The sequence below is a fragment of the Gossypium hirsutum genome, chromosome A13 (assembly GCF_007990345.1).
Source record: "Gossypium hirsutum isolate 1008001.06 chromosome A13, Gossypium_hirsutum_v2.1, whole genome shotgun sequence".
NCBI lineage: Eukaryota > Viridiplantae > Streptophyta > Magnoliopsida > Malvales > Malvaceae > Gossypium > Gossypium hirsutum.
The window spans coordinates 109,026,197-109,050,237 of record NC_053436.1 but is presented as its reverse complement, the minus strand read 5'-3'; the positions used below and the strand labels follow the sequence as shown (position 1 = coordinate 109,050,237).

The 24,041-nt window shown below is 30.6% G+C and overlaps 3 protein-coding genes across 6 annotated transcripts; all 3 read right to left on the bottom strand.

Annotated features, from left to right (window-relative positions):
• Positions 1 to 243: 243 nt before the first annotated feature.
• Positions 244 to 7,191, bottom strand: LOC107937196 (ethanolamine-phosphate cytidylyltransferase). 2 transcript variants are annotated; one of them, XM_016870052.2, is made up of 10 exons: positions 7,034 to 7,191; positions 6,253 to 6,668; positions 5,384 to 5,619; positions 5,110 to 5,267; positions 4,056 to 4,127; positions 2,387 to 2,454; positions 2,066 to 2,186; positions 1,384 to 1,449; positions 1,176 to 1,298; positions 244 to 721 (listed from the first exon to the last, which is right to left on the bottom strand). In XM_016870052.2, exons 2-10 carry the CDS (start codon positions 6,609 to 6,611, stop codon positions 650 to 652), a joined length of 1,275 nt encoding a protein of 424 aa, XP_016725541.2. In that variant the 5' UTR covers positions 6,612 to 6,668; positions 7,034 to 7,191; the 3' UTR covers positions 244 to 649. The 2 variants fall into 2 exon arrangements, with proteins under 2 accessions (XP_016725541.2, XP_040941672.1); XM_041085738.1 differs by lacking the exon at positions 7,034 to 7,191 and adding an exon at positions 6,920 to 6,971.
• A 5,319-nt stretch (positions 7,192 to 12,510) lies between these two features.
• LOC121202898 (uncharacterized) lies at positions 12,511 to 14,332 on the bottom strand. 3 transcript variants are annotated; one of them, XM_041085736.1, is made up of 4 exons: positions 14,123 to 14,309; positions 13,904 to 14,035; positions 12,786 to 12,983; positions 12,511 to 12,711 (listed from the first exon to the last, which is right to left on the bottom strand). In XM_041085736.1, the coding sequence occupies exons 1-4, from the start codon at positions 14,265 to 14,267 to the stop codon at positions 12,662 to 12,664; spliced, it is 525 nt and encodes a 174-aa protein (XP_040941670.1). In that variant the 5' UTR covers positions 14,268 to 14,309; the 3' UTR covers positions 12,511 to 12,661. The 3 variants fall into 3 exon arrangements, with proteins under 3 accessions (XP_040941670.1, XP_040941669.1, XP_040941671.1); XM_041085735.1 differs by having other exon boundaries at positions 12,511 to 12,983; positions 14,123 to 14,332; XM_041085737.1 differs by lacking the exon at positions 13,904 to 14,035 and having other exon boundaries at positions 12,511 to 12,983; positions 14,123 to 14,318.
• A 1,478-nt stretch (positions 14,333 to 15,810) lies between these two features.
• On the bottom strand, positions 15,811 to 23,096 carry LOC121212615 (very-long-chain aldehyde decarbonylase CER3). Its single transcript, XM_041085734.1, has 10 exons — positions 22,768 to 23,096; positions 22,448 to 22,671; positions 21,388 to 21,840; positions 20,311 to 20,438; positions 19,929 to 20,185; positions 19,652 to 19,759; positions 18,053 to 18,259; positions 17,624 to 17,734; positions 17,008 to 17,181; positions 15,811 to 16,202 (listed from the first exon to the last, which is right to left on the bottom strand). The coding sequence occupies exons 1-10, from the start codon at positions 22,816 to 22,818 to the stop codon at positions 16,032 to 16,034; spliced, it is 1,884 nt and encodes a 627-aa protein (XP_040941668.1). The 5' UTR covers positions 22,819 to 23,096; the 3' UTR covers positions 15,811 to 16,031.
• Positions 23,097 to 24,041: the final 945 nt, after the last annotated feature.

Below are 24,041 nucleotides of genomic sequence, written 5' to 3'. Positions count from 1 at the left end.
TAAAAAAAATACTTTAATGCACTCGATCCCTCCTCCTGTTGCCAACCAAATTAAAACTAATTTAGATTGCTCAATTTCACATCAAACACTTGAAAGGGTTGGGGGAGAGAAATAAACACATGCATGCTTACTTGAAGCTTCTAACATTATATTTTATGACTGAAACTTCTTGTTGTTTAATTTCTTTGTCAAAACCAAGCTCTAACAATTCTTTCTTACACTGAAACAGAAGTAATAAATTAAAAAAAAAATCAATTCTTAATTTACATGACCACCGTCAAAGCATGTAAAATATATGTAGCTCTCTAAATTACAAGGCTTTTAAATTAATCAGTGATTACATTGCTAACAAGCATATTAGTAGTAAACAAATTATTATAAAGATTCCTCTACATCTCTCCAAAAAAAAAAAAGGATGAATAATAATAATGATAATAACAATAATAAAAGATTAAAAAAAAAACTGTTCATTTGGAAGTTTCTGAGTATTGATGTCTTCCAATGTCATGTCTTCTTATCGTCCTATCTTTGAAATAAATGTCTTCAGCAAAGCATCTACATGAATGGTCAAAAGGCTGCATGAAGAGCTTTTTACCAAATTTGCTATCATCTAACAATGATACCTGTTATATATATGTATATATATATGCTAGTCCCCTGCAACATATGCCTTCTCTTCGTAGTATTTCTTTTCGCTTTGCAACTTCTTGGCGTTGCGTTTCTACATCAATAGCAAGCACCGAAGTTAGAATATGTTAACACGGATTGTGCGTTAAAATATCATATGTTCACGGAGTAGTTAAACACAAAGAAATAGGATGCACGCCTAAAAGTATTATGGTGGTCATTGTTCTAAGAATCAGATTACATTTTGCCTTTTTTACTAAAAATTGAGCAAATTAGTTCCTGTACGTTAGATAAAAAAGCAAACCGATCATTCTATTAAAAATTTTATCCATTTTGATGGTTAAAAACTGATCCCAGATTCTTGACATGAGGTACAAGTGGCATGCCAGATGTAATTGTCTGGTTATTCAGTCAATTACACCAGTTTTTATCAGTAGAAATGGATGAAAATTTTAACCAAAATGACTAGTTTGTACTTTGATTTATACCAAAACATAGAATAACAATAAATGCCAACCTCGAAAATCATATAGTGTTAGTAAAAATACCATGTAAACCTCATGATTGGTGACTATCCTTTGGGCTACAGAGCTTGTGGTTATACTTTTAGGGCTTTCAAGCAACCGGAAAATTCCCATGCTCTTAGGAATTGCATATGGATCAGTTTCACCCTGTAGGGAGCAAAGTCATTTTAAATCGATAGACACAAGGGGTCATAAAAGTGAAACAAATCCGAGGGAAGTCTGAAAAACCTACAGGCAATGAAGAGTTGCTCTCCGCAACTGTCCCGTGCACAACCAAAGAAATGTTGAAAGTTGTAATCTGTTCAAAATAAAGATAATAGCCTCAGAACACCTTCCTTATTTTAAAAGATAGAGAAACATAAAGCAGTGGTTCTAGCAAATAATACAAATTGCAATAGCATAGCTGTAGTGAGCAGGATGCAATTTAATATACCATCACCTGGCTAAAGAAACTATCAAAATCCAAATCATAAAGTGGTATGGTAGAATTCAAAGAATGGACGAGCTTAGGCATATAAGTTGTGGGTTTGGCAAAAAGGGTATCATGCATTTACTACTAAACCAAAAGAGTTATCGCAATTTTAGTTTTGGTTTCTAAAAGATTAGATGCAGTCTTTTGTAAAGAAATTGATAAATTGGGCCATGATAATTAGGAATAGAATCGATCATGGTTTCCCTTTCCTCACTTCAGCCAAAACCGACAAAGAGTCCTCATGCAAGTTTCAAGCTGATAACATCACCATGAAGTCATATTAAAACTCACTGCAAATAGATCAGATGCTTGTTGCAAACATTTGTTCTTCCACCAAGGTAACTAATTATGCAACACAGAATGTTATTTCGAAGAAACTAATACCTAGTTAAAGGGAAAAAATCATTTGCATAGGCACACCAATATTAAGAAAATTACATACCATGTCCTTTGTAACTTCCCAAGGTGCACCGATGATAACTTCATCAACATAACGGCAAGCTAACACACTAAGAGTGCGCTCAAGTAAATGCATAACTGGGTACGGCATTCCCCTCTGCTCACTGCAAGAAAGGAGACTAAAGTTATTCCTTGCACAGAAATCCTATATTGATGGTAGATTTTGCCCCACATGCATTGTAATAAGGTGTAGAGGCAGATCTCTAATGTTAACTTTCATCCTTCCAAATTCGGTTGTCCTAACAAAATTTAAATGGTAATAAACCAGACAGAAGAAAAAACAAGCATGACATTAATAAAGTACCTCACAATATAGTCAGGGTAGATACCAACTAACAAAAAGTCTCCAAGCTGCCTTGCCTTCTTGAGGATCTGAGTAAAATATAAAAGATGGCTTAGGGACATGGGCAAAATGGAATAAGTAGAAAAAGTTCTCTTACTCTACAAAAAAGCAAGTGCCATTTACCATATATACATAGGTCACAAATTACAGTAAAACCTCTAAAACAATATGATTGAGACTAGAGAAAAGAATATATATTTCTAAAGAGGTCATTAAGTTATCAATAAACGAATAGACCATTCATTTATCAATACATTAATATTTATTATCTTATGCATTCAAAAGGTTATTATACTTTATATTAATCAACCAAGATTATTAATTTATCGAGGTTTTACTCTATCCTTAGTTAATTTTAGCTCTTTAAATTTATGATGCATACCCTATCTCTTTCAGAAAAAATCCTAACCCCCAACTTCTTATTCCAGTTTCTGTTTTCTTTCTTGATCCTCAGGAGGATCAGAAAAAGAATTCATAGAATTTCCCAAGAAATATGGTCTTTAACCTACTTAGGATTCGGCAAGAATGGTAACTAAAAGTTCCAGCACGAATGTTGTTATTGCTAATCAACCAATGGGTGTAAGAGCTCTTCTTTATTATTATTGTTTTGATTATGAAATAAACATCACCTAATTGGTGAGAGACATCACACCACTTTCAGATTGAGGGTAACAGCATTTATAAAAAAGGATATATTTTACTCTTTTCCTAGAAGGATCAATCAGAGGATGCCACCATCCAGATAGGCATGTTATTGAATGAGCAAATGGCACACAATTATATGCTGTACTTCAATATTACAACAAAAGATATCAAATTGGTGTCATATTGGGATGAATTAGTTGGCCGATAAATATGTAGAACACAGATGCACTTCGACAAAGTAAATGAGCTTCTAATAGTAATCTGTCATTTAAAAGATATAGGGGTATCATCACTTTCTAATATTTACCAAGTTAAATCTTATACAGACCTATTATCCACCATGCTACTTCACTCCATCGTTGGGGGATCCCTAAATCAAAATGTACAGAATTTAGCAGCAGGGAGATCTGTTTCTGTATCTGGAGTAAAATTGTAAATTTAACAAATGTATTTTTAAAACTTCTGGCATTTAACTTAGTAAGTCATCCCCCCTCTGATAATACCCTCTGCATCTGACTCAAATATGCCTTTCAATAACATTATAGCATCAACCTAAATTATTAAATTGGTTGAGCTACGGTAACACCCTCAGCTTCTTAACAACACTTTTGCCAGTTCACTCTAGTTCAAAATTTATTAAAAAAGGTAAATATTTAAAGGATTCTCACTACAGGAATGGCATCCTCCAGTCTAATTATCATCGAGATTCAAATTTAAGAAGAGCTACTAAATCACTAACATAGATCAACAATATCAGCCAGCTACCCTGTTCATATGTGCTATGCTCAACAATTACAACAATATGTACATTAAATGAAACCATAACAAGACAGTAACTAATGAATGCATATCTTACAGCAAAACTAAAGTAACAAAACTTGGTAAGATGAAGAGCAATCACCAAATTGTCAATATGTCCCATTTTCATGCCATCATAATAATATAATTAATAAGAAAATCAGTTGTATTAACGAGTGAGTAATACCTCCACATGCCCAGCATGAAAGAGATCGAATGCCCCATCAATGTAGACAATGCGAGCATTTGGTCCAGGTCCCTGAGGAAAAACTGAATGAGACTCATGTAAATAAGAACATAGCTCTTAACCCTTTTGCAAGAAATGTTTGCATGCCAGTGGATGCAACTGTTGATCCACATTCATACTTTCAAGATCGCCAACAAATTGTTTTAGACCAGCTCTCAAAAAATTACCATTCAAGCAAATGATTTATATATTATATACATGCATGTATTAATATGTTAATCATCTGACAAGCTTATCCAGACTTTTATGTTCAGATGGTTACCTTTCGATAGAAATTTTTGTTTGTATTTATGCTACACAGCATAACAAGACAATTGCTATGGCAAATTATGAATTTTGTCAGCCTAATTTGAGAAAGATGCCATAAAATCATCTTTTGTAGTTATCAAGGCGAAAAGTATGCCTTTACCAGGCAAAAGGAATATAGGGCGTTTGTATGCCTTTACCAGGCAAACTTGGCAAGACTAGTGTATCTTTTATAATAGGATTCCAAGCAAATATGGATGTTCTGAGACTCACTCTATTTGTTGACAGACTTTCAAAGATTTCACACTTTATTCCATCTTTGTATCGCCTAAAATTATAATCTGCTATTGGGAGCAACTCTTGAAGGAACTTGTGGAAGATTCTTAATACAAAGCTTAGTTTCTCTTCTTTCTATCTACAACAGATGTCCAAATGATATTTAATTAATTGTTTCACCTAGGATTGGAAGATCCGGTCAGGCTTCTAGTAAACAGAAGACCAGGTACCACTTGGGACAAATACTTCCTGTGGCAGTATCTCTTATAACCTTTTGTGAACGACTATACACATAGGAAATTCAGAAATCAGAGTAGATCACCTTATTCAATTTTTAAGTCTTATAGAAATAAATTACCTTTTCTTCCACCTAGTGCCTAGTGAGTAGTGTCTAAAGATGCAAAAAAAGGCATGTACTGGAAACATACGCCACCCAAGCTTTTTCAAGTGGTAGTCACTTTTCATTCCTTACCTTGCCATTTGAGAATTGTACAATCCTCCGAGATGTTGGTAGAAATTGAGAAAGCTGACCCCTTTGTAATTGACGCCTTCTGCCAGAATCTACCCTCGAAAGTGTGCTATTATTATCTCCAACACCTTTATTATCATTTACAGATGAAAGTATCCTTCCTATGTGCATATAAGTTGTGAAATAATTAAAAACACTGTTACCCTTAGCACACAATTTACAGGAGCTAGGCTACAACCAAAGGAATATCAAGCATGTCTCAAGGAAATTTTAGTACCTACAATATCCGTGCTAGAAACACCTTCAGTGCGCTTAATCTGCTTGTAGCGGCCAGCTATCTTTGCCAAGGCATAAGCATCACTTCCATCAGGGAGAAGGCATGGATCATCACCATGTATTACGTAGTCAATCTTATGCTCATTGAACAGACTGTTCATGAATTCCTCAGTAATTGCATAAGGAGCATTTGCTATTACTTGATCCACCCACTTTAATCCACTAACAAGTGCCAGCCTGGAGAAAACTTCAAATAAGATCCATGGAACCATTACACTAAATTAATTACAAAAATTCACCAGAGGAGCCAGTATGACAAACAAAGCAGCACAGGGATGATTTATACTTGAGAGTTCAGTATGTAATTGCATAATGTGTATATGCGTGTGCATATATATATATATCAATTTCAGGGCAGCCCAATAAGTTAGATGCAAAGAACACATCTAAGGTATAAAGCCTTCTAACATACACACTATTGTAACGAAAATTGTTCCACCAGCTAACTAGCCTCTACAATCCATCTTATTCATTAACTATGGAAACAAGCATAACTGAAGTTGTTACAGTTTGATTCTAGTTACAAAGATATAATCTGTCGATATTTATTGAGTTGGGTTTGTCACTTCAGCTCTGTATAAATTATATGTTCTTTCCGTACTGTTTTCCATTCAATTATTTTTCTTTCACATGTTGAGGATGTCATAGCCTCTTCCCTATACTTGATCTTCAAAACATCAATCACCAAATAAATATATCAAGAATGCTTTCTATGTGATTAAAACACAAAATGAAATAGGGATAATGAAATCAAGATACCACACTAAAAATGCCTCCCCCCAAAAACCCAAAAAAAGGCTTTGTTAATACCTCTCTTCCATGGATAGAATAGGAGGTCCTTTATTAGCGATAATCTCCTCATCACTCACAACACCCACCACTAATTCATCTCCTAAAGCTTTAGCTTGCCTCAAAGCATTGGCATGACCATAATGCATGAGATCAAAGCATCCATCCATGTAAACCCGTACGCGCCTCTTGTCCCTCTTCTTCTTGAGTAAGAACCCTAAATTTGACCAAGCATAAGACACTGGGAAATTCCCAATCCCACCAAAATAAGAAGTTGAAAACCCAAGCAAAGCTGCCGTTAGCATTAATCCGCCAAACAGATGCGGTGTGTTATACATCCATTCCCAAATCCAATTGTTACTTTCATATTCCATTGCCATTTCTCTCTCTCTCCCTCTCTCTCTTTCTTCAAAGCTCAATTCGAGGAGACACAAAACCTGCAAAACAACACCACCACCAAATAAACCCTTCAATCTAACTTTACACCAAAGCTCATATACCTAAAAAAACAATTAATACACATTTTCCCCCCCACTTTTCCACCCGAAACATGGAAAATAACACGATATTTATACAAAAAAAAATGCATTACCGGTCCTAAAACACATTTAAACCACAAATAAATGCAGAAACGAAAGATCACAAAGCTAGATTTGATTTACAACATTCCTTCAAATCTAAATCTTACCCAGAAAAACTAAGAAACCAAAACATCATTTAGAAATTAAAACAAACAATAATCTTTACAACGCAAAGAAACAGGTATTAGAATATGAGCAAAAGCTTAGATCGAATCTTTTACCCTTTTTTTCACTTTATTTTCTTTTCCTCCGTTTTTGTGTTCGTGTCTCCTACTTTTCTTTCTCCTTCTCCTTTGTTCTTTCTCTTCTTTTTCTTCTTTTTCTTTTTTCTTCTCTACCACGGATTTCTGACATGGAGCTGTCCCAATATATATATATATAAATTTCTGATATTAAATTAAATAAATATTAATGAAAAAGAATTTTCAATTTGAAAAAGTAAAGATCCTCCTTTTTCTTTTTTTTGGCTGAAGTAATTAGATCCTTCCTTTTTTTAATTATTAAATAAATTTACTTTATTTTATGTTATTTTATTTATTAGCATGTCTATTTCTATGAAATCCGTTGCTTCAATCTTAAGTCTTAACGAAGGGCTGGCTTTGACCAAACGTCATTCTTTTACCATTCTTTTCTTTTGATTTCAAATACAAATAATATTAGATTTTATCACATCAATCATAATACGATTAAAAATATATGTAATAAATTTTAAAACAATTTTAACTGAAATAATAAATTTAAACACTCGACATTACAATATTTTAGAGTCAAATCCGATTATATATAAATATTTTTCTAAATTTTATACGAAAAAACCAAACTACCTGAAGAAGATAAAAATGGTAGGCGATGACTTTAGCTTAAGCTAATAATAAAATTATACTTTGATTCTCAGTAATATACTATTCATGTATGGCACACCTAAAGCAATTTTTTTTTACTTTATTTTTGCTCAAAATAATATCTATTGCTTTTGATAATACTTAAATATAGTATTAGATAATAGATATATTGAAGTTAATTATAATCAGAATCATGTATCGTAACTAAAAGTTTTAGGTGAAACACTCACAATGAGAGAATATAAGTTCAACCCTTAATATTATTAAGAAAGGCAGACACAAACCTCGAATAAAACAAACATGCAAGATACAAAAGAATCGTGTATTATGGAATGCAATTAGACTAATAACTATAATATATTTGAAGTAAAATCGAAAAAGCTTTAAAGAGAATTTATACATGTCTCTAAAATAACCTAACATGAATTAAGTAAGATTTTAGAGGTGAACCTAAGTATCAAGATCTCGTAGTCTTAGCCTTTATCAACATGGCCTTGATGACAAAGTTAAAATTTTGAAATTTTATAATATTATATTCGAATCTCACCATAAGTAAATATTAGATGTTATTTTGATTTATATGAGTTTTCCTTTTCTTTTTCTGTCGCGTGAACAAAAATTAAAAAACAAAAACAAAATGACAAAATAGGGTTGAATTAAAAAAATCCTTTTGGCCAACTAAATTGGAAAGTTCAAAATAAAAAAAGTCAAAATATATTTTTACGATTTAAATTATAAGCCTTACATGAAATTAGTAGAAGTTTCTTCCTTGTAAAAATTAATTTATTTCACATATATTTTCATGGTTAAAATGCGTCAGAAGTCCTTGTACTTTTCAAAAATGTGGAATTTAGTCTTTGCTTTTCAAGTTTTAAAATTCAGGTTTAAATATTATCACTGTTAATTTTTTGGTTAAATTTAGATTAAGTACAATCACGGGAAAACTTCAAAAAAAAAGTACCAAAATTGAATTATAAATGTTTTATTATGTATTAATTTATGTTTTCATCATTTTTGAAAGAACTTAATTAAAAAATTTTCCTTTTTTAAGAGGACGAAGCGTAATTTTATCATATATTAATTTATAATTTGATCATTAATAAGGGGCTAAAATTTATTTTTGAGGGCCAAGGCCCTTACTTGTCCCTTATATTCGCTCCTATTACGTCATTTTTTTGAATCATATGGCTATCATACCAAGAGAGTTTTTTCTATTTTAAAATGACCAATTGACAAATTTTAATAATTTTAATAATTAGACTTAAATTTTAATTTTTTGAAAGATAAAGAGACTTATAGTATATTTTAACCTATAAGATTTCTTTTTCAAATGTCACATCGTTTTTTTTCATTGAGGTCACATCGTTTAGCATCTACTATGTAAATTAAGTTGAGCTCGAATTTGAGTATCTCGTGTTATTGATTTAATTGAATTTGAATATTATAATATTTGATTCGAACGATTTATTCACTTAATTAAACTTTTCACTTTTTGTATATACTAAAAAACATAATTGAGCTCAAATTTAATATTAATTATAAAAATCAATAAATAAACTTAATTTAACTCGAGTAAAACATTAAATCTCAAATTAAAATCAATATTGCTTCTATTTGAATTTAACTTAACTCGATTATATCCCTATATGTAAGACTCTAACAATTACGAAAAAATGCTCACATTTTTAGCCATCAACTCTTGAACAATAAATGAAATTACATAATACAAAAAAATTACAATTTCTAAAGAGGTTAAACTATAAATCTACCACTTTCTGAGGTTATATTTGACTTACAAAAATTTGAAGATCAATGCAATTTTATTACTATATTAATTTAAAATTTTACAATTTAAAAAAAAAAAACTAAACTATAATTTAACATCGAGGAACGGGTGTTGATATTATAAATAAAAAGATATTCGCAGAAATTTCATTTCAACAAAAATCATATATTAAAAAAAAAAAGAGAAAAATAATATTACTATGGTGTAAACAACGAGTTTAAAAGTAAGCATTATATAATCTTCAAGAGCTTTTAGGAGAGAATATATTCCCCATTTTTATATCACATATCCTACTTTAATTTTGATACCAAGAAATAAAGTGTTTTTTAGAATATTTAAAAATCGATTTTCATTTACTTGTAATAAAAGTTGAGTTTTTCATTAAAAAAAAACTATTTTATACCATAGTTATATATTGTGACAGACTCTAATCTAAATAGTCACTTTTATTTACCTCAGGTTATATTATAGTAATTTATGTTTGAAATGTTATGTTTTAGTCACTTACGTTATCGTTTTGTTACGAAATGGTTGCTCTACCATTAAGATATGTTACTTCCCAAACGACAATCTGACGTGGCAATTAAAATGAGTTTTTAATGCCAATGTAGATGTCCAACTAAATAAAATTAATTGATTTTTGAATTAAATAAATTTAATTAATTAAAATTTCTAAATTAATTAAAGAAATTGTTAATTTAGTTTCCCAAAATAATCAAAACCAATGCATCAAAATAATCATAGAATTGGAAAAAAAACCATTGGTATCCTTTTTCTTTTAGTTTTTGTTTCTATTTTAATTGAAAAAATCATCCATTTTCATGGTCATCTTTGTTGAATCGAAACATTAGAAATCAAACAGAGTGTTCCATCAATTGAATAGATTTTTTATTCAAAATGGAAGAACAAAGGATCATTTCAAGAGGTTCCGGTCATGAATTACAGTAAGTAAATGAGGTTTTCTTGTTCTTTACTTGGGTTTTAGGTTAAGATATTATGAGTTTCTTTTGCAAAAAAGGTGATCCATATTTTCATATTATATGTGACAAACAAAAAGGGCATGTTTCATCTTTCTTTCTTTATTTATGTATTGTAGGCAACCACAATAGCAAGTGGGAATAAATGTTGGTGTGTCTATTTTTTTTTCTATTCTCTTCTCTTCTCTTCTTTGATGTTAATAAAAGAACCCAAACTGAAACTTCTTTTTAAATTAGGGAAAATTGAGTTTTAGGGCAAAAATTTGTACACTATTTCGTTAATTTTCTTAAATTGTTCTCATCCTAGTTGAATATCCACGTTAGTATTTAAAATCTATTTTAACTGTCACGTTAGACCGTCATTTAGGAGGTAACAAATCTTAATGACAGCGCGACCATTTTGTAACAGAACGATAACGTAAGTGACTAAAACGTAACATTTCAAACATAAATGATCAAGTGTAACCCGAGGCAAACAAAAATAACTATTTTAATAATTTATCCATCTAAATAAAATTCTTCCGTCAAATACATGGTAATTTTAATTGACAATTAATTTATAAATTAATTAAATTGAAAAATTGTCAAATTGTAAAAAAAATCATATATTAGAAAGATTATATAAATAATTTAATTTATTTTTAAAATAAAATTATGGTTATTTTACCCATCTGACTCAAAAAATTTATATTTACAAAAATAACTCAAATTCAAAAACGTTCACTTAAATGACCTGAAATGAATAGTAAATTTGGGTTATAGGGAATAGATGGCTGGCACCATTATTTTTCTGTTAAAAATATTTTTTTGGGGTTTTAAACACTAGATAGCCTGCACACATGTATTTTTTTCAAAACTTTTTTTGGATGCTGACACATTGATGGTCGAGGCCCCTTTATCTAATTCAAAAAATTATTTTTTTGGGGTGTGAGGTGCCGGCTAACAAATGGCCAAAGTCACCCAACAAAAAAGATAAAAATACTGCAACATTAACCCCTCATTATTTTCTCATCTTTTTTCAGGTTTAATTACATATTTTTATATTTTAAAATAATATTAAATTACTTATCATATTGTTAATTATTATTGCATCGCTCACATTATTATTAATTAAAAAATTAATTTAAATTTAATATGCACAATTTAATTAATTTCTTTAAATAAAATTAAAATCTACTTTAATAATTTTTTATCTTCAAACATTGCTAAATTATTGTTCTTTTTTATTTTAAAAAAGAAAAAGTAATATATTTATTATTTTCTTTGAAAAACTCAAAAAATTATTTTTAATTAAAAATAGTATTATTTTTTTTGAAAATTTCAAAAATGATTTTTTAATTAAAATAGTGATGCCGATTATCTAATCTCCTTAACCCAAATTTTTTATTTATTTCAGGTTATTTAGATAAATATTTTTAAACTAGAATTATTTTAGTAAATATTATTATTTTTGGATCAAATGGTAAAATAGCCTAAATTTGTTTAATTCCCACATAATGAGTCTAAGAAATTCTAGTATTTTCTAGTATTATTTATATTCTCTCTCATGAGAATCGAATATGGATGAAACCATAAAATGATGAGGTCACAATAATAACATATGTCGTTTTAATACAATGTGAACAAAAGAAAATCATCATACACTTCACCTACCACATATTTTTTTCAACGTGGCATTTTTAAATTCCACATGAATCCCATGCGACCAACCTACTTAAAACGTCAAACATATAAATTATATTAACTTGCACAAATCTGTATATATGATTTTAATTAAAATAAATATAAAATCAAAATTATAATAATTATAATGTTTAAAATTTAAATCAGATCATCCATACAAACACGAAATTTATTATAATCGGACTAATAAATAAGCTTGAACTTGAGCCGCGCTCGGCTCGAGCGAGAGATGAGTTCTAGTACAGTCCAAAACTCTTGGAAGTTGGAATCTGTGGAGATATTAATTTACTCACTGTCTTCATCAAGACGTTACCATTTGGCACTATCTTCAATTCATATACATTTAAAGCAGGTTTATAGTATCCACAAATCTAGCCACCTTCATATGGGCGGCTTTCGGTTGTTCCAAGTGGACATCAATGGCGTTTATTTCATTATATATATATATGTTAAACACGAAGTGTTCTACATAGTATGCAAATGTCACTATAGTATGAGCATGAATTCATCTTGTTCATTTACCTAATATTTTTTTACAACGATCTATAATTTGCTAGATTTTTACTCAACAGCAAGCTTCCTCACCTTCATATGATCTGCCATTGCTTTTCCTGTAAACAAATGATAATATAACAAATGGAAGCGAAAAAAAAAAGCGTTGGAAGTGGTTTTAAGAATGTGACACCTGACATGGGCGTCGAGCAACGGTGGTGGTAAACCATGTGCTTCACCGTTTCTCCTTGTGCTATTGTTTGATTGTCGGTGGGACGAGTGTCTTCGTGTGGTTGTTCCTCCTCTGCTAGAGCGTTAGCTGACTCAGTGTTCAATTTTGTTTTTGTTGTGGCGACTTCCACGGTGACCTTGCTAATGCATTGGATTTGTTCTGAATAAAAAGATACAAACAAAATATTTAGGGAATATCACATATTTGTATAATGTTACAAGAATTTCATGGCGGCCGCGGCCAACACCGGCTTCTATACTCCATCGACGGAATCCCGAATCTATCTCATTGGAATATCTAAAGATCACGATTTATTTTTGTATTCTAACATTAGAAGTATAGCATGGAAAGGCTATCGGAGCCACCATGGTTCGGGCAAAACTTAGACGAGGCCAGTTGTAATATGCACGCATTAAACTCGAGGAGACGATTCAACTACCATTTTTATAAATTTTAACACCATACTTCACTGTACTTGCACAAACAGGATGGGCATTTACTGAGAAAATTTTACATTCCCTTAATACAACCGAGTAAGTTATGGTGGTTCAAGACGGTTCACTTGGTCAAGATGACGAATGGAGGAACTGGGTTTTGGGGTCGGAGGTCTTTGAATGTTAGCAGGAAAGTGCTTGGTATAGGGTTGCTTTTCTCTCTCATTAGGGGCTCCTCTAATCCCAAGATGCCCGGCGTTAAGCTGGTAAGTCGTACCAAAGTGTAGGTACGGTGGCGCCATGTTTAGATCCTGTCGAGCTCAGGGACGAAGGTAGGGGTTAGGCAGGGCCTCGGTCCCCTTAAAATGAAAATTTTATGTTTCAATCTCTTCAAAATCTATAAAATTACAATTTAGCCTAAAAAGGATAAAATTTTAATTTAATCCGAAAGCGTGGCAAAGGTTGGTTTGGTCAAATGGTAGAATTCCAATATAAAGCCCTCTAATAAGTAAAACATTAAATTAAGCACCGAAAAATCTATAATTTTATTTCCACCCCTTAACAAAATCAAATTACATTTTATTTCAAAGCAATAATAATAACCATTTAATTAACAAAAAAAGATAATAAATTAAAAACTAGTACCTGATGAAAGGGAACCCAATAGTTGAGAAGAAAGCAATGGTGCATACATATAAGTATCATATTTCATATACTTGTCAACCATCTTTAACACCTTCTTCTTGTTTCCTTTAATGGGTTCTTTCAATTTCGGTCCTTCAAAAAAAATAAAAATGGGTATACCCCCATTGATGCAAAATATAAAAAGAAACTAGAAAAAAGCTTCATTAAAAAAACAAGTACCTGCTGAGATTGAAGGAGAAATGAGAGGAGCAAACATGTAATTATCGGATTTCAAGTAATTAAAAACATTGGTCAAGAGTTTCTTTTTCTTGGATTGTTTAGTGTTCTTTTGAACACCCAATGAAACTCTCTTTGATTTCTCCATTGTGTTTTAAAAGAAGTTGGATTTAGCAGATGAAAGGGGAGATAAAATGATGAACAGAGGTTTTAATGGCGGTTGGATTTTGGACAGTGTCGGTGTTTTATGAAGGTGCCACGTGTCCTCCAGTTTTGTTCTTTTTCCACCACGTAGGAACAACTAAAGTCTTGCTGTTCCTTTTCCCTTTATCCAAGGTTAAATTGATTTTTAATAGGGTAAATTCCATAGGTAGTCCTTCATTCAGTAAATAATTTTTATTTTAGGCACCCAAAATTTAAAAAAGTTACAGTTAAAGTATTCACATTATATAATTAGGTTATTTTGGTCATTTGCATTAAAATCACAAACGAAAAGCTGATGTGGCTGTTAAAAAAATTAATATAATAATATATTTAGCTCTTAATTTTTATATATTATATCGATTTATCATAATTTTAAAAAATTAACTTTCAAAATTTACAAATAATCTCAAATTTATGCTAAAAATCTTTATCCTACCATCGATGAACCACTATCCATCAGATGAAATATAAGCCTTTTTAATTGAATGATTCATATCTGTTAAAACCTGAACAACATCCAACAAGTTTCATGTCTTCTACCACTATCAAATTATGAATAAATTGAAAATATTTGTAAAGATTTTAAACATCAAAATGAGAATATTTATAAAATTTGAGAGTTAATTTTATAAAATTTTGATTAAACTGATATAATATATAAGAGTTAAGGATAAAATTTGTTGTTATATCGATTTTTTAATTGTCTCGTTAATTTGCCGTTTGTGATTTTAATGAGAGTGACCAAAATGACCGAATTATATAATGTGGGTGCTTAAATTACAAATTTTTTATTTTAAGTACTTAAAATAAAATTTATTAATAGTCTAGTGATTGTCTGTGTAGTTTACACTTTTTAATACAATAGATCGGTTTAATTTTAATTAAATAAATTATCAAAAATAAAAAAAAATAAATTCACTATCAATTCATTCGGTTTTGTAACTTTATTTGACTTGGAGCAAATTATAAATTAATATATGATTAAATTGCATTTTAACCTCCTTCAAAATGAAAAAAAAATCTGTTAAAGTCCCTTTAAAAATAATATAATCATAAATTAATACATGATAAAATTTTATTTTGACTTATAAAAAACTTATAATTCAATTTCAGCCACTTAAAAAAATTTCTAAATTCACCTCTAAATTAAACCGATTCAAAGTGGTTCAATCAAAAATCAATTCAATTTTTTCGAACCGATAATCAAATGGTTCTTAATCTAACCGATAGGATTGTACGGTTTATTAGCCTTTAGAGGCTTTGTCTAGTACTAGATTGAGGTCCTCAACTGTTTTTTTTTTATCTTTATAGTTGGGTATGTTGTTTTGTTGGCCTTTGTTTATATGAGAATTTTGTTCTCGTTTTACTTGTACAATTAAAGGGTTAATATTTAAGCATTCAACTTATCCACATAAAAGCATAATTTCTAAAACCTATTTATCAATTAATATTGAGTTAATAATGAGTAGTTATAAAAAAAAATAATAGAAAAGAAGAATAACCTTCCTATATTACTTGCATTGCACGCTATCAATTTAAAGTGTATCATATTTGTTTTCCTCCAAACACAGTATATTTTAATAAAGAGAATAAAACCACAAACCAAATATGTTTCAATTTTCAAAATTAAAAAAAATATTTATATATATATTTAAATTTTCTCCTTCACTGTTTGATGGTTTTTTATTGATGACAAAGAATTTTTTTTTCAATTGTTTACACTCGAGACTGGCTTTAAACCAAGTTTGAGAGCAGCTTCCCATACAAGATCAATCCTATCCACATCAATTGCTCCAACTTCATGGTGACTCCAACCTTCTAGCTGATGAACTACACCTCCTGCATGGCATGCATGCACCACTCCTCGCTCCATTGTATACTGTTTCGATAGAATCAAACATTACCAATATGAAACTGAACAATTAAAATAATTTTATATAAAACGAGAATCGGAGCTGAAACAAAAAACTTTAGTGGAGAACATACGCATTTAGATAAAACCAGAAATTTTTTTGGGTAAATTATATTAGTAGCTATTTAACTATGTTTCTTTTTTGTTATCTATGTAAAGTTAAAAATCATCACTTAATTATTCAATTTTGTGTTTTTTGGCCACTTAACTATCTTGGATTCTTCTATGTTTCTATTTTTATGTTAGTTAATTGGTGACTAAAAAAGACAAAATTAAATAGTTGGGTGACAATTTCATAAGTTTTCATAGTTTGGTGACTAAAAAAGAAAAATCATAGTTAGGTGACCTCTACTATAGTTTACCCAAATTTTTTGGAGGAGCTGGAATTAAATTATATATTTTTATAAGGACTAAAATGCACTTCACCATTGTATTAGTTAATGTCTTTATAATTTTTTAAAAGAGTAGTAGATCAAAATTTATCATTTTTATAAGTTAAAGTGTAATTTTATCATGTGTACAAACTTAAAATTTATACATCTTAGAGAGTAAAAATTGAAATTTTTTCATTTTAAAGGAGGACAAAACTTGTGTCTACCCTTTTGACATTGTATTTAGATGAGACTCAAAGTTGAAACCTCACAACTTTAAAGTCTCAATCTTATTATGGAACTCAAGGTATTATTATATTGATTCTGATGTTTCATTCATTGCATTAATAATAATCACGTAGGGGGATTTTTTTTTTTTGGGGGGGGGGGAGAGAGAGTACCTCACAAGAACCAAGGCCTTCAACATCAGGTGGCAACCTCATGGCAGCTAGATCACCGTAAGTGCAGTCTCTTCTGATAGGCAAAATGGGCGGTACAACAAATTGATGGAAATGGGTTCCTGATGGAGCCCAGCTTTGCTCCCATGGTGTTATCCACTTCCCCACTATCCATGTCTGTTTATAATTTCCATTACAACCATTTCAATCATCATTAGTATATAATATTACATACTTACAGAGCCAGACAAGACCAAACCATCAACATGTTTTGTAATTTTTTTTTTTTGAGTTTTTGTCTCTTATTTCCATAGAAAGGTAAGTACTTGAAGTGGTCTTAATGTTCGAGAAGATAATCATGCGTAATTGTATATAGTCAGATTCAAATTCATGCCTTATAGTATATAGAGCTTTTCTGGGTGAAGCTACTACTTAGGTTAATCATATATCGCATGTAATTTGTCTTTTTACACACCCCATAAGATGTTCATGCTCTATAAACCTATCGTATCCTTAAATACTCAGTTGACTCATTCTGTGAACCTATTTGAGTTTTTAATAGGGTCAAGAGGCAACCCTCAACGATATATAGTGATCATGCATATATGTATTCTCATACCTTACAATTTTGAGCAGCTTGGTACTTGGTCACTTGCACTAAATAGTTTTGGCAATCCACGGGGGCTTCCTTTAGTATTTTTTGAAACCTTTCGGTCGATGAAGTCAACATCTGCACATTATATGTACATGTTTAAGTCATAACTAATTAATTTATTAGTACGTTTGAAATGATTATATTTTTTTAGAATATGAAAAATTGGGTGAAGAGTAATCATCTTAATTTAAGGCTAAGTCACACTAAAAGCACTAATAAATTCTCAACCAACTAAACATGTACTTATCGACATTGAGGTCAATTCATGACATGTGCAATAATGCTATGAGTGGGCTAACACTAGAAAGAACTAACTATATAGACGTTGACATTGTATGAACTAATTGAACTAAACAATCTGGTAAAAAGTAAATTTCGAGTTAAAAGACTTACAAGAACACGAACTCTTTTCCTACAGAGGTAGAGAGCGGTTGCTCTACCGAGCTTTGAGGTGGCTCCTGTTAGAAACACTTCTTTAACATCCTTGGAAAATTCATTAAGGATAACCGCAGCCGTCAAGGTATTGCCATGAACCACTCTCACTTTAAGCTCTGGATGCTTGTTAACAAACAGTGTCCCTCCTCCGTTCAGAGCCTCGTTCTACACGATTCAGTTGAAACCCACTAAATGTAGTCATTACATTGCTTTATTTTATTTCACAGATATTAAAGCCTTGCATGGATGCGTGCATGGTTTGTACAGAAAAAAAGGTGGTGGGTTAAATTCTACTCTTAATCCCTGTACTTTGAAAAAGTTTTGGATTTAGTCCATGTACTTAATTTGGTCATTTTCTATCCTTATACTTTTCAAATCTTAAAATTCTAGTCCTCACCAACGATAACTTAAATTTATTAAGTTTTTTCTATTTTCAAAGTTTGACGTTGTAAACATATTATCATATGTAAATGTCATTCCAGCTTGTTATTTCCACATATTATTCACTAAAAATTCAATTAATGGATTAGCGACAGTTCTTATGCCAAGATAAAAAATTTAAAAATCAAGAGGCATAGGGACTTAAAATGATTCAATTGGAGAATATAGACTAAATCTATAACTGTGTGCATAATACAAGACTAATAATTGAATTTAAATAAACGGATCCAACTGCTATTGTTTGGTTCAAGACTAGAATTTCAAATTTTGAAAAGTATTGAAACTAAAATTGACCAATTCGAAAAGTACATGAACTAAAATTAATCAAATTAAATTGCATATACTAAATTCATAATTTTCATAAAATATAAAAACTAATAGTAAAATTGCATGCATGCATTCATTCATTTCCCATTTACGGTGTTTAGAGGTGGTACGCACATAATTTTTTTGAAGTCACAAGTTAATTGTGATCATAATTACATTATAATAAATCATAATACATAACCCTACTTTTATAGTTTTATTCATAATCTTTTGCTATAAAAGTTTTTCATGTGATAATAGGGCCAGATCTAAGAGTTTAGCAGAGTTCGGCTCTCTTAAAATGAAAAAATTTTCATTTAAACTTTTTATAATTTATAAAATTTTAATTAGTAATAATAAAATTATACTTTAACACATTAAAAATGATAAAAATTTAATTTAATTTTTTAAAAATTATAAAAATACAAATAATTAAAATAATAAAATTATATTTTTATTATCATAAAAATATATAATTTAATACTTTTCCGAGTACAAAGTGCTAGAACATGCTAAACATTTTGGACAGAACACATTTATAGCGTAAATAGTGTAATAAATATAATACATAAAGTACATTATTCCTCCCAACTACCAACCACCATCTCAGCTGTACGGCCCATTTAAAACATATACTATATTATGTTTTTATCTTTATTTAGTTAAAAATTTATAAAAGAAATTCACCCTTTTTCATAAAATAATAAATATGATGATATTTTTATTTATTTATTATGTAAAATTTAGAAAAATGAAATTTAAAAAAATTAAAAAATTTAATATCTTAATTTTACCATTTCAAAGACTGACCTTATTTAAAGCGGCGAGGCTAATAACCTTGACCCCCAATCTGTCCGCCCTTAATATGGCTTCCTCTATGTGCTTGTTGATGCCCTTCGTTGCAAATGGTAAGAAATACTGCAATAATTACTTAATTAATAATTTAATTAGCTAATGAGGCTTTGACGGCATTGATTTTTATGTTCTATATTTAACTCTCAGAACGTGTGAATCTTTTTCAAAATTGTTCTAATTTTACTTGTAATTATACTTATAAACTTAGTTAATAGATTAGTAGCGGATTAACCTGAAAGCCGAATCTAGGAACGACCCATGTTTGGTGCAAACGGCCGCGAAGATTGTAGAAAGAGACGAGAAAGGTCTTAGACCAACCCCACATCACCAGCATTATCATAAATGTAAGTGGCCAAAACGGTAGCAGAAACATCCTCATGCAAAATGGCGTCGACGCAAATGATCTTAACGCAAATGGTGTATGCATTGCCGACATTATATCCACCACATGTGCTAGGAACACAAAATCCGGTACCCTCCCGTTTTTTCCTATAAAAATATCCTCATAATAATATAATTCATTTTATATATGAAAAGATATTCTAATAATTTCTTAATTAAGTAAATATTCAATTGATTAATAACACCAACTCAATTAATACAATTCAATCTACCTGAATTTGAGGTGATTCTCTTATGTAGCTCGAATGATTTGGTGTTAAGTGTATTCCCCAATGCATCAAACAGCGGCATGAACAGACAAAAATTGGTCTCCATCTCTGTGTGGTGGAGACTATGATACCTGACATAACAACATTGCTCATTAATGGTGCCAACTAAGAAACCGGTCCTTGTTTGTTTTTGACAAAGACAAGCTATTGTTTTAATTAAAGACATATAATTGAGGTCAACCACCATCCAGTTGTAATAGTGACTTGATTAAGATTTGATTTGGTTCTTTAAATCACGGTAAAATAAATTACTATAATTATGAAATAAAAAATTTTATCATATTATAATTAATGTATCTAAAGAAAACAAAGAATAATTTCATTTTTCTTGTAAAGGACAAATTATTTTAGTTAAAGCCATAACCGACATGAAGCTATAATAATAACAATAATATCAACTAAATTAATATTCAACTCGGATATAAAAAAAATATTGCTCAAGAATAATTAATGTTTATTAAGTAGCAATAACTTTTAGCATTTATACATACAAATCTATGAACGATCCAAAAAACTTCATTAACTTAACCTACTTTCCTTGGGAAAACTTTAAATGAACTTTCCTTCTCAATTAATTGCAACTTGCAACTTTTTCTTTTTCCTACCATTGCCTAAAATAACCAAGTTATAAATTTGGGTAGAAATTAGTTTCTTAAAAAAATTACGAAAATATCAATAAATATTAAGTGTATTTACATAATTAAAATGTTCAAATGTTCAAATCCGAGAATTAAAGACAAAAAACAAAGTTGGCAATGACCTTGTCCCCCAATATAAAAAATTATTTATATAGTGTCTTTTACGAAGTTATAAGCTAGTATAATTTTAAAATTGCATTCTGCCGCTATTTATTATTTTTTTTGGCCCGTCTAAAATAATTTTTTGGTTGTCCTTAGCTAGAAACAATATTTTTGAGAGAGATAATCATGAGCCCTGAAAGGATTAGTCTTTATAAACTGTGTAAACGAACAAAAAAAAGAACAATCAATCAAAAAAAAAAGTTTATAGTTATTTACTTACGTGGGGGTATAGATGAAATATCTAAGTAAAGGTAACTTATTGAAAACTTCATGTGGAACAACTTCAGCATTGGAGTGTCCAAGGCACCTGAAAAAATCAAAAACCAAAACATGGCCATAGATCATCGCCGTCGATCCATAACCCATCAGAATCGATCCCGTTATCGGAATCCCGATCACTGTACATAACACTAGGTGCTCTAATGGTGTTGCATGTCCAGCTGTAAAAGGATGGGGTACTGGTGATGAATGGTGAAGTGAATGATAATGGATGAAAAGGTAGGGTTTATGAAAAAGTCTATGTGCCCAATAATACAAAGGTTCTGAAATGGTAACATGTAGTAACAATGAAGCAATAAACCCCTTTAGGTTCCATAAAGGAAGTGTATTTAAAGATGGGAATATCAAACAGGCCATTGAAGCTAACATAGCTTGAAGGATTATGAAATTATCCCTGCAACATAACAATAATATAATTCAGATTATATATTTTTTATTTTAGTGTAAGCTGCACCGTTAGTTACTAAATTATAGGTAAATTTTTGTTTTGGTCACTTAATTAAAAAAAAGTTACAATTTAGTCATTTAATTATTCAAAACTTTTCATTTAAATTATTGGACTCTTAAGTTTTTTTTTTTTGAAGTTCTGTCTGTGAGCTCCAAGTGACGATTAGACAATCTAAACAGTAGATCAGTACTCATTAACGAGTAGAAGAACATACCTTAGATCCAAGTTAATTTAACGGTTAGTGCCGGAGACCGGTTGAATTTTGGTTCGTAGAATCATGATGTCCAAATTTGTTTTATAAAAAAAATTGAATTGTAAAAGAGAAGCAAAAAAAAAACTTTCGATTTGTATAAGCAATGCAAACAAAGAAAGCTATATAATATCAATTTTAACAGTCTAATAACTTAAATGAAAACTTTTGAAAAGTTTAATGATCAAATTGTAATTTGTTTATTGACCAAAACAAAAATTTACCGATAATGTAGTAACTAATGATTTTATTGGAATTTACATTGGAAATAATATTTCATGTATGTTATATATATATACATACCAGTCCCATTCATCGTCGATTTGCTTGAAATCAACACCTTGTTGCTTGATCCAACGGTTGCGAGTTAAGAAAAACATGTTGTTGTAAGAGCTCCATAGTTGATGAATGAACCCTCTCAGTGTGCATATAAGGAGTATATGAATACACCATAGATCCTTAAGTATATTATCCTCATACATCCATGAATACCATGCTTTTGCAGCTAAAGGACCGTAAAGTATATACTTTGGTCGCCACACACACAAAACAATTCAAAGACAAACTAATATCAGCAACATACATACATATATGCATATATATAGATTTAGAGATATAGGTACCTTGAAAATTCCCAAGTGCTCCCAAGGCCAAGCTGACAGTGGTGCAACCATGCTCGCGGCAGAGAATAGAGTTCCAAAAAGAAGGGGTTCCTAGAAAAAAGGAAACAAAAAATGTGGCTGGCAATAAGGAAAAAAAGATAAGGTTACAGCTAAGTGTCTTAAATTTTTAATCAGAGCTTTTTGGGAACAGTTATGGAAGAAGCAAAAAAAGAAAAGAAATGAGGGAAGGGGGCTCAATGATGATGACCCGCAGTTCTTAGCTTCTAACTGGGCACAGCTGTTGTGATAGGTGTAAATAGCTTTTAAGGAATTAATGGCTCTAGTGGTTGGGTCTGGAAGAGGGTGTGGGAGAGAGATATATATATGGAGAGAGGAGAGAGAAGGGTTGGATGTTTGAATAAGTTTGGATCAGAAATTGATCGAGTAACGGTTCTGATAATGATTTTGAATCAATTTGATTGGAAGTTGGTACTAGCTAATTTTTTAAATTTTTAATTTTTTTTTGAATTTTTAATCAAATCAAACGGATTAATGAATTGATAACTTGATCAATTTGATTATCAATTCTATTATTAAAAACATTGGTTTATTCATGGGATGGTGATAGGCTTGTCCATGGTCATGTCGGATAGTTTGATTCAAAAGCCCATTCAAAAAGTAGGAGGGTTCAGGTAAAAGTATAGACTCGAAAAATGGGTTTGAGATAAAAAATAAGGCCTGTTTTAGAAAATAGGTCAAGCCTCGAGATAGGTTTTTTGACTCGGGCCCAGCTCGACCTAAATTTGCAAAAAAAAAATGTTGTTATATCAATGTTTTGTTGTCATTTCACTATTTTGTTGTTATTGTTTAGATATTGTATAACTCTTATTTTATTGTTAATTTTGTTACTATTTTAGATGTATTTGCTTGTTAAGTTGTATATATCTTAGTGTTATTTAAGTATAACGATTTTTTAAAAATTTATTTTTGTTATGATACCTACTACATCACCCGATTGGGTTTGGGCCCAGACTCAATCGGGTCTTAATCCGCATTTTATGCGGTTTACACTTTGGGTTCGCATGTAAGGTGCTCGTACACTTCTATGGACCACAAGATGTGGGTTCGCAAAGCCATATAGGCAAACCCACATCTTGAAAACACGTGTTAACTCTAGAATATGGTATGTGTCAGTATACATGGGAACCTACTTATGATATCACATCTATGAACAGTAACCATATCATATAAATACATGGCTTAACCATCTAAAGGGATAAACACTCTGAAATACT

Excerpts from the sequence above, each read along its gene's own strand:
- LOC107937196 (XM_016870052.2), bottom strand. The coding sequence starts at position 6,611 with ATGGCAATGGAATATGAAAGTAACAATTGGATTTGGGAATGGATGTAT. Across the intron at positions 1,299-1,383 it reads AGAGCAACTCTTCATTGCCT|GGTGAAACTGATCCATATGC; the intron begins GTAGGTTTTTCA and ends TGCTCCCTACAG. Across the intron at positions 722-1,175 it reads CCAATCATGAGGTTTACATG|AAACGCAACGCCAAGAAGTT; the intron begins GTATTTTTACTA and ends CTATTGATGTAG.
- LOC121202898 (XM_041085735.1), bottom strand. The coding sequence starts at position 14,267 with ATGGAGAAATCAAAGAGAGTTTCATTGGGTGTTCAAAAGAACACTAAA. Across the intron at positions 14,036-14,122 it reads TTCTCCTTCAATCTCAGCAG|GACCGAAATTGAAAGAACCC; the intron begins GTACTTGTTTTT and ends TTTTTTTTGAAG. Across the intron at positions 12,984-13,903 it reads ATTGGGTTCCCTTTCATCAG|AACAAATCCAATGCATTAGC; the intron begins GTACTAGTTTTT and ends CTTTTTATTCAG.
- LOC121212615 (XM_041085734.1), bottom strand. The coding sequence starts at position 22,818 with ATGGTTGCACCACTGTCAGCTTGGCCTTGGGAGCACTTGGGAATTTTC. Across the intron at positions 21,841-22,447 it reads ATCGACGATGAATGGGACTG|GGATAATTTCATAATCCTTC; the intron begins GTATGTATATAT and ends GTTATGTTGCAG. Across the intron at positions 16,203-17,007 it reads AAGGCCTTGGTTCTTGTGAG|TATACAATGGAGCGAGGAGT; the intron begins GTACTCTCTCTC and ends CTATCGAAACAG.